Genomic DNA, 12023 nt, shown 5'->3' on the forward strand with positions numbered 1-12023 from the left:
ACAACGGCTGCCTCGGCCATCCCAGCTTCCGTCCAGCTTCTCTGTGGCCGCTTTGCTCCCAGATGTTCCGCCCGTCACCTCCATAGTGTCGTGTCAGCGGCGGAAGGAAACGGGCCACGGCAAAGAACCTGGAGGCGACACATCAGCAAAAGTGTGTCCAGGGCTGCCACGGAGGAGTACACACACACACACACACACACACACACACACACACACACACACACACACACACACACACACACACACACACACACACACACACACACACACACACACACACACACACACACACACACACACACACACACACACACACACACACACACACACACACACACACACACACACACACACACACACACACACACACACACACGAGAGTATCACCTAAATTTGAGGAAGACGATTGTGTGTGTGGTGGCCTAAACGGGATGTGGAAAGTGCAATGATAAAGGCAGAGAATATAAGAAATAATAAAAACGAAATAGCGTCATACGGAAGTTTTACAAGCATCACAACACAACACAACACACGACACAGCACACTTTTACACATACCAAAACAGAACACATTGCTACACGTACAATATTACAAGTTCAAACACTCGTAATACCCAACGCAACTCGAGTACCACGCCGCAAAAAAACTACAAAAGCGGCATGAAAACGTATCAACTGCAGCCGCGTCACAGGGCTTACCAAACGCGAGAAAACATTCCCCACAAAAGTCCAGCCCCGCGCCTACACACCTGTGGCGCCACGATATATCACGACAATAGCCACGAGCCGCCGGCCACACGAACCTTGCTGCTGGACGGCGTGTGTGTGTGTGTGTGTGTGTGTGTGTGTGTGTGTGAATAGTTTTAATAATAATAAAGCATGGTTCATTTCGTCTACTACTACTACTACTACTACGAAGAAGAAGAAGAAGAAGAAGAAGAAGAAGAAGAAGAGAAATAGTAATAATAATAATAATAATAATAATAATAATAATAATAATAATAATAATAATAATAATAATAATAATGATAATAACAACAGCAACAACAATAACAATAATAATACCCAAGGCTTACACTTTTTAATCGCCAATACCTATTAACGTCGGTGTAATAAATATTCATGAAATTTCCCGCCCGTGTGGCTGACGTTCACCCGTAATTGGATGCTTGGCTCATTAGATTTATCGCGCAGTTAATTATCGGCTGGCAGTTATGAGTGTGCGGCATCACTGAGCTCGGATGCTGGTGAAAGGGAGATGAACGAAGGAGACAAAGCTATCCTGAGCGTGTCTTCTATGACCTAAGATGGTAATAGTGTTTGTGTGGTTTGTGTGCGGATGGTAGTTACGGGTTGGAAGTTACGAGTGTATGGTAACAATGGCCTCGGATGCTGGTGAACGGGAGATGAACCAGGTGACAAAAACATATATTGAGTGTGTTTTTCATGACCTAATATGATAATAGTGTCGTTGAGTTCGGTTGTTAAAGGTAATTATGGGTTGGCAGTTATGAGTATGTGGCATCGTTGAGCTCGGATGCTGGTGAAAGGGAGATGAATGAAGGTGACAAGAATATATATTGAGTGTGTTTTTATGACCTGATATGGTAAAAGCGTCCTGGAGGTAAGAAGGGGATCGTAAGTACGGGTTGGCAGTTATGAGTATGTGCCATCATTAACCTCGGATGCTGGTGAGGGGGAGATAAACCAAGGTGGGAAAGATATCCTGAATGTGTTTTATGTGACCTAATATGGTGATAGTGTTCTTGAGGGCGTGTGTGGATGCTAACAAGTGTGTGTTAAAGCGATTATTATGTTTTTTCTTTCGCCTTTCAGTGTTGTCGTTTCCTAGCTCAGGGTGGGAAGTGTTGCTTGGTTTCCTGATTATAATAGAAATACACGCAAAACGATGAGAAAAGATAACTTGCCAATATTGCGTGAGTATGTGAGTGTGATTGTTTTTTTACGGTAGACAGCTCGTGCAATAAATAAAGTAAAAATAAAAAAAAAAGGCGTTAATCCGCTGTTCCTGGAGAGCAAACAGAAGCAGTGACCTTACTTGCTTTCTGTATTCCCTTCCATTCAAGATTAATCAAGCATTTCTCGCAGATGATAAGTAAACGCAATAAAAAGGGAAAGGTATGTATTTTTTTTTAGATACGGAGAATTACACAAAAGTAGAATCGCATCGGCAAGGACACACAATACGAGCCTAACTAGAGTTCATCGTGAGCCATAAGTCACCCTGACGGTAGAACGTTAACCATTTTCGGCGCGTTACTCACCGCTAACGCCCGAAAACAGGAGCACAGCGATATTTTACATGTGATTCACGGCTGCTGTCTCGCGCACGGCTCGTAGTGGGCCATTTGAACTGCCAAAGGTCACTAATTTCCTGGCCCAAGCGTGTCTGGGGGTTGGAGCGAACAGTGCTTTTATATTTTCACTTATTTTGCTTTCTATCCATTATTCAGCCTTTCAAGCAAGCGCGTATCCTATAACGACATCAATCAAAGGTCCGAAACAGCACATTCGAAGCGCGGTTCACGAAAACATTAAACCTGAGCTATACATTTTGTGGCTTTCTTATCATTCTTCTTATGCGTACTATTCTTTTAAAATTACAAAAACACTATTACAGTATGGATTAAGTATGCTAAAAAGATACATGTAGAGGGAGGCAACCACTTAATGAACCCCTAAAGCTTCAGTTACTGTACTGAAGGCTCGAGTAAGGGTTCGAGTCTGTTGGGCGGAGGAGGAGTAAAGGGAGGAGGAAATCTCATTAGCCATTTCATCACTAATCTGGCCAGCGTGCGTGCGGGAGTCTGTGGGTATCCTGGGTATGTATTTTGGTGTACTTTCTTGTTTGTATGATCGGTTTTTAATTCATTTGCTGGTTAACGATATTCTGTGTTGTGGGGACGATAGGGGCGACGTGGGCGTGTGAAGTGGTACGTGATTGGCGTTCGTTATGGGTGTGGAATGTTTGTGGTGGGTGGCGTTGAATGTGAAGGTGAGGGTTGGTCTTCCTTAGGACGGGTGACGTTTATATATTGAGTGGAGATATTGAAAAACTGGAGTTAAGACTATGTTAATGGTTGATGGTCTAAAAGGTATTGAGTAATGGGTATGGTGGTGTTTGGGAGATTGGTAATAGAAGGGATGGTGATGGTGAGACTGAAGGGGTGGGGATGATGGGGGATACTGGTAGTTGTGTAGGAACAGTGGTAGTGATGAATAGCTTGTTAATACGGAAGATTGTTGGGGTGTATGCAAGGGTGGTGGGGTGACAGGTGGGTGGTGGTGGTTGATGGTGAATGGGGATATGTGATAGATAAGCGGAAGTAATTCAAGGAGATGATAGTAACTGTGATAAGTGGCAACAAGCGAACACTGAGGAAAACTACTGTAAAAAAAAAAAAATTATCAGGACACCTCTCCTCCCGAAGTTGACCTATCTCTCGGCCACTCCTCTTGACACTTTGTAGGAGCAGTGAGTAGCGGGCCTTTTCTTTTTTGCCCTTGACTGCTTCCTCTACTGTAAACAAAATATTGACTAACGCTAAGCTGGTAAAATCACGAGCGAATGAAGTTCTTTAAAAGAGGTGACCACTCCCAACCTTTTTCTTTTCAAACAAAATGTTTCCCCACAAGCAATAATAGAAAAAATGAGATAATGACTCTTAATCTTTTTCTTTTGAAGTTTAGTGCAACTTTTCCCACGAACAAGCAAGTTTTCATTTTATAATATACTTTTACATTTAAGCGAAAAAGTGCTAAGTACTGTTCACCAGCTCACTAATGACCAAAACTGTATTCATACATTCACGAACTTTTATTACTTTTCCATTCCGCTCTTAGGTGCTGTTGTTTTCAAGGGCCTCGCCTCGTGTGGATCTGGAGCGTGAACCGTGTGGAAACGCCGCCGTGCGAGGAGAAGCCTGTCCGACCTGTTGCTGGCCAGGCAGTAAGCGAGGAAGCCCTTCACTGGGGGCTACATTGAAGGTACGTTTAGGGACATGGGAGAGCGTCCGCCCATTACGTCCGCCATTTCACACCCTTACTCCCCTACTTCCACCGAAAGGACCCCATCACCAGAGGAGCCCCCTTGATTTCCCTTGCAAGTAGGCAGCCACGTATAATCTCCTCCTGTAGTTTTTCATATTTTTCCACGTATATATTATTTTTAATTCTCAACTAATAATATAACTGGGTAGTCTCCGTAAGTACGTATTCCATATTTCAACGTGTATGTCTTAATTTTTCTCGGTTTCAAAATACAAAATAACCGGGTCTAGTCTCCCGTAATAAAAATGCATACTTCTTTTAGTCTCCCCTCGCTCCCCTCACCTAGAGACGAAAAATACGAACGGAGATTCATGAAAATTTAAACCATATCCGCGTTCCCTTAAATAAAACTTCCCCCTCGTGATGTTGTGGCTGAGTGGCTCTGGGACGAGGTTAGTGCTGCCTGCAGTGCGTGGTTTAATGTGTTGGCGAAAGGAGGAATCCCGAGAGAGCAGGGTGAGAGGAGGATGCTGCTTGAGATTAGAAGGGAAGGAGAGGCTGGAGGGTAAAGATGGCGACGGGAAGGGGAAAGTATAGAAAGGCAGTAAGTTCAATTAGCAACAGTGGTGGACTTTAGGAGGCGGTGGTGAGAATGCTGGGCGGAATGGCACGGTAATGGTGTGGAGGATTAGTGGTGTTAGTGGTAACGATGTTTGAAGGTGTTAATGGGAAGGACTTTAATGGCGTTTTGTCTGTGGCCATCATCGGGTGGAGCTTCCTGAGCAGAGATAAAGGTCATGGTCAGTTATGTCGTGTTATGGTTCTTTATCGGGCTGTCAGAAGTGGGTCATGGCGAGAATGTGGATGACTTGACAGTGGAGGCGACAGGTGGAAGTCTTAATGGATTCGTTTAGTGATAATGCTTTCTATTATTTCAGGTTGACCAGGTTGCATCCCGTCCGTCGTCCCTCACCAGTCAGCTCGGGCAGTTGACTTGTGATGGTCGTCGTCGTGTAAGTGTTCCAGAAGTCGTGCCTCATTGGTTTGCCGCGACAGTAACAACTTTTGGTAATGTTTAGTAGTTAGTGTCATTGTTGATACTCTGCCATAAAATAAAAGGGTTAAATAACTTTCCTTTGACAAATTTTATCTCCCGTCGATCATCCTGAGGCTCTTTAAAAGTTTACCCATTTTTTTTTCTGTCAAGTTTTCTCTTGATCACCTGGTGGGTTAAGAATCCATCCTTACGCTTCTGTTGAGCATCCGGAGGGGTATTGAAGTATTTTGGAAAAATTGTTAATTCTTTAAAATAGCCCATATTTTTTTTAATAAAGGAAGTTTACCGTAACAATGGGAAGAAATAACCTAAAATTGAAAATTAACCTCCTTTACCGTAACAATGGGAAGAAATAACCTAAAATTGACCCTAAACTGCGAGAAAAGGGACGCGAAATTGACCTAAAAACTCCCTTAAGTTAATTCTTTAAAATAGCCCATATTTTTTTTAATAAAGGAAGTTTACCGTAACAATGGGAAGAAATAACCTAAAATTGACCCTAAACTGCGAGAAAAGGGACGCGAAATTAACCTAAAAACTCCCTTTACCGTAACAATGGGAAGAAATAACCTAAAATTGACCCTAAACTGCGAGAAAAGGGACGCGAAATTGACCTAAAAACTCCCTTAAGTCTAAAATACCTCGAAGAGGCTCCGGAGAAAAGCGGTAGAATAGTGTCTCAATGATACTGACAGTAAGCAGGATTTTTATTGTAAATTCCGACAGCAGGCACGCGAGCGCTTGGCAGGGTAGGGTGACAGAAGGCTGTTCACTCCACTGGCTGCTTGAACTCTTCTTGACCAAGGTCCTCACAGAGTCCCGTACGCCAAACCATCCACTTTCGTCAGCTTCTCTGGTCACCATTCCTCCAGCGCCGCATGAAGAAAAGGGAATGAAATTAAAACAAATGCGCAGAGTCGATTCGTGCTGCCGATCCTGAAATACAATGACAGGAAGGGATGAGCAGCGATGGAAAACAGAAATAGGTCAAGGGAAACATACTCGTGCGTTGTGAGGTGATTATTTTACTCACGAGAATAGGAAAAGTGACACCGCAAGATTTTGGGTTGAGCAGGTACTGGCTGAGGCGTACTGAACGTGGGCAACGATGGAGAGTGTCTCTATACAAGGAGCATTATAGAAACGTTAATGTCGAACAAAGTAAGAATAATTGGATAATTTTATACAAAGCCTGAGATTCATGAATGTGAACTGGCTGGAAATACAAGTTAGAGGGCAAAGTGTGACGGTAGAGTGTCAGTTTAGGGGTTTAGTCTTCCCCTGTCCAGCTGTGAGGGCGTGGTACGTAGGTATTATGTATATAGAGATGTTGAATGTGTTGCAATAGCTATTCTGTTTCGTGTTACAATGGTAATGAAAAGGGGAGAAACACGAGACTCGCTTCATAATTATGGGGCAGAGCGTTCGGTGGATCGGACTGAACGAATGTGGGAGTCAGGACACAAGACAGCCGCTATAAAGTACTCGTTCGTGTTGTGTTGTGTTGCGTGTTTGGCTTGGGCGTGGATGTACCCTGGATGTTGTACTGTGTGATGGAGTGTGTGTACCTTGGGAGGAGGAGGAGTACATAGGAGGATCTGTAGAAGGGTAGATAGTTTAGTGGTGCGACGAGGGACTACTAAGCGATAGACATGACTGCCCTCCATCAAATAGCATTACACTTCATTATAAGCCATGCTCGTTACCTTATTACGAAAGCATGTTTAAGTACCTTTATTCCAGGGAGAGATGGTTTATGTGCCTCGTTATCTCTGCCGTTGAGGATTTGTAGACGTTCCACTTACGTTCCATTCCACTTATTCCTGTAATTGTTAAGACATTGTTAGGTACACCAAAAAACAAATCTTTCTTAAAATAGTTTTGCGTGCGTGTCCCAACATAGCTAACTAGGCAGTGCACAGAGTAACTACTTGTCCAATTACTCCACTATTCACCAGTGTTATAAGTTTATCCTCAAGATTTCATTTGGACAATTCACATACCAAGTAAGGAATGTACGTAAACAGCTCATTCTACCTTTCTTTTTCCAGGACGCGGGAAGATAACAGCTCATTCCCCCTGCCATGCAATTGATACTGCTACTGTTGCTGCTTCATTCAGAGGCTCTCCTACGTGACGACGACCCAATGACTCGCCTTCGAACCATCAGGGGCTTGCAGATGCTTCGGATTGACAAGTCTGTGGATGTATGATAAAGTCCAATGAAATATATGGGGCTTCAGTTATATTTACACAATAATAAAAGTTCAAGCATAATACTGTTCTGATTGCCTCCCGACTATCAACAGGCTCTAGAGAATGATTGCAGGACTTTGATATTTGGCATGGTTTTATTGCTTAGCCTACTTAGCTTGTACACGGCAATACTTTTAACACTCATCAACTCGATCCTCTTTCCTTCTCCTCTCCCTCCCCCTCCCCCTCACTCTCTCCCTTTTCGCCTTCCTCTCCCCCCTCGCTCTCTTGCCCTCTCCCTCCCTGTCCCTCTCCCGTCTGCCTCGAAGTAGTCATTATGCAGTGTAGTTTATTACCGTGATGTGCTGCTTCATTAAGAGTAAACTATTATATTCGTATTAGCGTGACATCGTAAAATACGCCCAGGTTTACGACACAATATACACGCGGCCGCCCAGACAAACAAACGCCCCGCCTCGTGGAAAGGACAGGTCTGGTAGGAAGTTTATGACCATTCAATGCATAAAGAGGAGTTAAATGAATTTGTTTTTTGCGTGTAGTGCCATAAAGTTTGTCTCGGTTTAATTATTGACATTTTAATGCGCACTTAAGCTTAACTGTGCAAAAAACATGTCATTATGGACCTTGAATATAACTTGTAAACCTTATCAGCATTAGGCTCAGATGCGATAAAATTACCCGAAGAAGAGTTATATGCACTAGCCACGAGGGAGAGGGAAAGAAAATGACGTAGCTGTTGTGTATTGAATCTCTGCCACCTGCCAGCACGAACGTTTAGAGGCGAAGAAAACAATCCAACATCTCTATATAAAGTTTCTTCGTGTTATTGTTTCGGTGTTATAGCTATTGTTAGTGGTTTTGTTTCCGTCATTACGTAGCTCTTATGTCTTGAGTCTCTGCCATCTACCAATACGAATTTCTGTCTGAGGCGAAGAAAATGATCAATCGCTTCGAAACATTGTGGAGAACATCTTTAAATACAGTTTGCTTGGGGTTGGCACATTAGATATTGGATCCATCATTCATTCATTCTTAAATAACTTAGTGATCGTTAATACTTTGGCTTCATTGTTGTGTTTGGGGGTTCAGTACTGCTAACAAGTGAAGAGAAAGGCTCGGGGGTTAGATTAAGGTTCGTAAGGAGCAAGTTTCCAGCAAATCAGTACTTTACAATGAGATATTTGGGGATGATTGTGACGAACGAATAAAAAAAAAACTTAGCTGTCGATGCCAAAAATATGACGACGTTGTTGAAAGTAGAATGTTAGAAAGATTTAAATAAACTATGGAGCTGAGTTTGTTTACCGTGTTGCCATTCCGAGTAGGAGAACCGAACGAGGGGAAATAAATCAAGTAATAATTCTCGCGTAAATTCTTCCCGATGTGAGGCACTTACGAACGCGGAGGACGGCCGGGAACTGTTTATGAGAAGCTTGAACTCAACTTTGGGCAATTTTTCTCCCTCGAAGACAGAATTCTCATCCGGTTTTGTTCTCCCTCGTGACGCGCGCTATGAATGTAAGGCGGCGGGGAAAACAACACAGAACAACAACAACAAGAACACTGAAGATGCACACTCGGCAACCATAACACGTACACGGCAGGACACGCACACAAACATCACACATACACGCCCTGACACACACACACACAAACACACGCCAACAACACACGTACATAATAAAACCCTCGTCTCGGTATCATAAAAGAGCAAACAATGTATTTCAATTAATCTTTTAACACGTACCTCTTCTTCCCTGTTGTCTCATAGGTGTGTGGGAAAACGTCGACATGATGCGGAGTCTATCAACACGTTAGCTTCGGGAGTCTAATTAAGTAGATGTGACGGAGATGAGCACTAAGGCAACGCGCAGCTCCGTCCCTCTGATGTGAAGTGCCGCTGAGTACCATAAACATCGAAGCAATCTTGCCTTTTCATCTGTCACTTCGTCGTAGCGTTTGTTCTTTGTTTTCTGTTCTCGCGCATCGAAACTCACTGTCCACCTTTTCACTCGGCGCTGTATTATCCCTTTGTTATAGCGTGTCAAGGCAAATTAGATGAGGTGGAGTCCCTTTGTCCAGCACTGTTGTCACGCCCCGTCTGAACCGTCGACGCCAGAACAACCGGGGCAGGACGACTCACTGAGGGACCAATCGAAAGCGCTTCAGTTTAGTGGAACGAATCTGAACCCGTCTCGCTTGCTCGACTCCATCATAATAAAACAGATGAGTAATTGAAGCCGTTGCATGTGGTTAGTTTTATTTACATGCTTTTTTATATGCGAATGAGTGTATTTACATATTCTTTTTTACTATTTTGTGTTTTATATTTTTTCACGGGTCCTTATTTTCAGGTTCGGGTTAAACTCGTAATATTAATAATTGGACTGCTAATTGCCGGTAGTCTGCAGTGCATAATGAGAGAATACTCCGCTAAATAGATCCTTTCGACGCGAGGATAATTTTGGCGTTCATTTGCAGGCGTTTCGTTCATTAATAATCTTGGGGGGGGGAGAGAGAGAGAGAGAGAGAACAAAGTCACGGCATTCACGTTCGAAATTCATGTACGAAAACGGAGAAGAAAGGGATGGAGGAGGAACTGAATAAAAAGAATTGAACTAAGTCGAGTCATTATTACATTATTAAGAGAAAACAGCATTCACCTCGTCACTTCGTTTTCCTATAACAGCCGTGACGTATCCAATGGCGGCTACAATGGAGAACCACCACTCGTTTTCTTTTATCCCATTTTCTTTCAGCTCGAGTCAGACAGCCAGCCTCCATATCCCTCCTTTCCTCCCGCCAACCATAGCATCCTCATCGCTGCCGTTCTGTTTAAGGGTAACGATACAATTTTTTTTCTTTTCTATGGAACTGGTATGAATCTAACGACCATCCGACCGTCCTAGCATCATCGCCGCCGCCTCATCGCTACCGTTCTGTTTAAGGGTAACGATACAAATTTTTTCTTTTCTAGGGACTGGTATGGATCTAACGACCATCCGACCGTACTAGCATCATCCCCACCGCCTCATCGCTACCGTTCTGTTTAAGGGTAACGATACAATTTTTTCTTTTCTATGGAACTGGTATGAATCTAACGACCATCCGACCGTACTAGCATCATCCCCGCCGCCTCATCGCTACCGTTCTGTTTAAGGGTAACGATACAATTTTTTTCTTTTCCATGGGACTGGTATGGATCTAACGAGCATCCAACTTCTTTCACACCTTCCCCGGTTCGTTTTCTATCTTCGTGGTCATTGTTTCGCTCTGTATTCCTTCCCTTCTTCTATTCTCTTCCCCCTTTGCTGTTTATCATCGTCTTTCTTATCACGCTTTTCCCGGTCTCCTCTTCGTGTTTATGCCTCCGCCTCACGTCCTATCCTGTCCCCTCTTCCCCTTAATCCTTCTCTTCCTTTTCTAACCCTCCTCCATCTCCCCTCCCTGTCTTCCCCTTGATCCTCCTCTTCCTATTGCTCCCTTCTCTATCTCCTCTCCCTCTTTTGAGCCTTTGCCTCGCCCCCTATCCTCTCCCCTCTTCCCCTTACTCCTCTTCCATCTCTAACCCTTCTCCGTCTCCTCTCCGTTTCCTCCTCCTCCTCCTCCTCATGCCTTTCCCATCCCCACATATTTCTTCTATGCATGCCCTCCCCACCTCCTCCGCCTTCTCCTCCTCCTCCTCCTCCTCCTCTTCCTTCCAACTCCTTCTCTCCTTCTCCTCGCCTCCTATCCTATCCCCTTTTAACCTCCTTTTCCTTCCTACTCCCTTTTCTGTCTTCCTTCCCAGCTTATGCCTTTCCTCACATCTTTCCTCTATTCATGACCTACCCACACCTCCTCTTCCTCCATCTCTGCCTTCCAACTCCTCCTCTTCCTCCTCCTCCTGCTCCTCCTCCTTCCCCTATTCCTCCTCTTCTTGTTCCCTTTCCTGCCTTTCCCTCCAGCCCTACTCTATCCATGCCCTCTCTACTCACATCTCCTCCTCCTCCTCTTCTTCCTTCTAACTTCTCCTACTCTTCCTCCTCCGCATCCTCTTCCTCTTCTCCTCCTCCTCCTTCAGCAACTCTACTCAAGCGGCAGCAATCCGCCTCACAGAGCTCAAGCACCCCGTCATTACTCAAGGGCGACGTCTGGCGCTAATGGCTGCAGTGCAATTTATCTCCCGCGAGAGGACGAGTAATGCCTTAAAAATAGCTCCCCGCCAGCACTGATTAGCGCGGGCCAACCAGCCGGGAGGATTTTCGTGTTTACTTTTTGATGTTTTTTCCATTGCGATTCGTGTGTACTTTTTTTTTTATTCGTGTTTGCGTTTTATATTCTTTTTCATTGCGATTCGTGTTAGCCTTTCATTCTTTTTTATCGCGATTCGTGGTTACTTTTGGTTCGTGTTTACTTTTTCATGCTTTTTCATCGCGATTCGTGTTTTGGATTCTTAGACAGAGAGGAAAAGTGAGAAGGAATAGACCAAAAGAGGAGGAAGAGATGGATAGGAGGAAAAACAAGGGAACAGGCAGTGAAAGAACGGAGAAAGAAGAAGTGCAATTTACCTTTCCTTCATTCCATATCGTATTTGAAGTCTAAAAAGTACGCATATCCTACTTGGCTTCGAGTATATAAACTTCGGGATCGCTGTAAATATCGATAGGGTGAAGTACCTCGGGAAAGCACTCTCTGAAGCATCGCACATAAAGTTTCTGTGTCATTTTGTCCCGAATTTATACCGAAGTAACTTGTTT

At 43.9% G+C, this 12023-nt stretch overlaps 1 protein-coding gene and 1 long non-coding RNA gene across 17 annotated transcripts in view; one reads left to right on the forward strand and one right to left on the reverse strand.

The window, feature by feature from the left end:
• LOC126997534 (uncharacterized N-acetyltransferase DDB_G0290199-like) overlaps window positions 1-7344 on the forward strand; it is a 94293-nt gene extending 86949 nt beyond the window's left edge. For 2 of the 15 annotated variants that reach the window (XR_007752172.1, XR_007752174.1), the window contains exons 3-5: window positions 3864-4126; window positions 4949-5078; window positions 7119-7344. Coding sequence is in view for 5 of the 15 variants with exons in the window: in XM_050858683.1 (XP_050714640.1) it covers window positions 3864-4007; window positions 4949-5078; window positions 7119-7204 (360 nt within the window). In the remaining 10 variants the exon portion in view is untranslated. Of the gene's footprint in view, window positions 1-2789; window positions 2843-3863; window positions 4127-4948; window positions 5079-7118 lie in introns of those variants that run through there. The other 13 variants (XR_007752180.1, XM_050858687.1, XR_007752173.1 and 10 more) reach the window with 12 other exon arrangements.
• On the reverse strand, window positions 5766-9390 carry LOC126997537 (uncharacterized). 2 transcript variants are annotated; one of them, XR_007752183.1, is made up of 4 exons: window positions 9032-9390; window positions 7105-7266; window positions 6800-6890; window positions 5766-5933 (listed from the first exon to the last, which is right to left on the reverse strand). It is a non-coding gene; the product is annotated as an uncharacterized LOC126997537 (long non-coding RNA). The 2 variants fall into 2 exon arrangements; XR_007752182.1 differs by having other exon boundaries at window positions 5766-6003.
• Window positions 9391-12023: the final 2633 nt, after the last annotated feature.

This window comes from Eriocheir sinensis, chromosome 12 (genome assembly GCF_024679095.1).
Source record: "Eriocheir sinensis breed Jianghai 21 chromosome 12, ASM2467909v1, whole genome shotgun sequence".
Taxonomy (NCBI): domain Eukaryota; kingdom Metazoa; phylum Arthropoda; class Malacostraca; order Decapoda; family Varunidae; genus Eriocheir; species Eriocheir sinensis.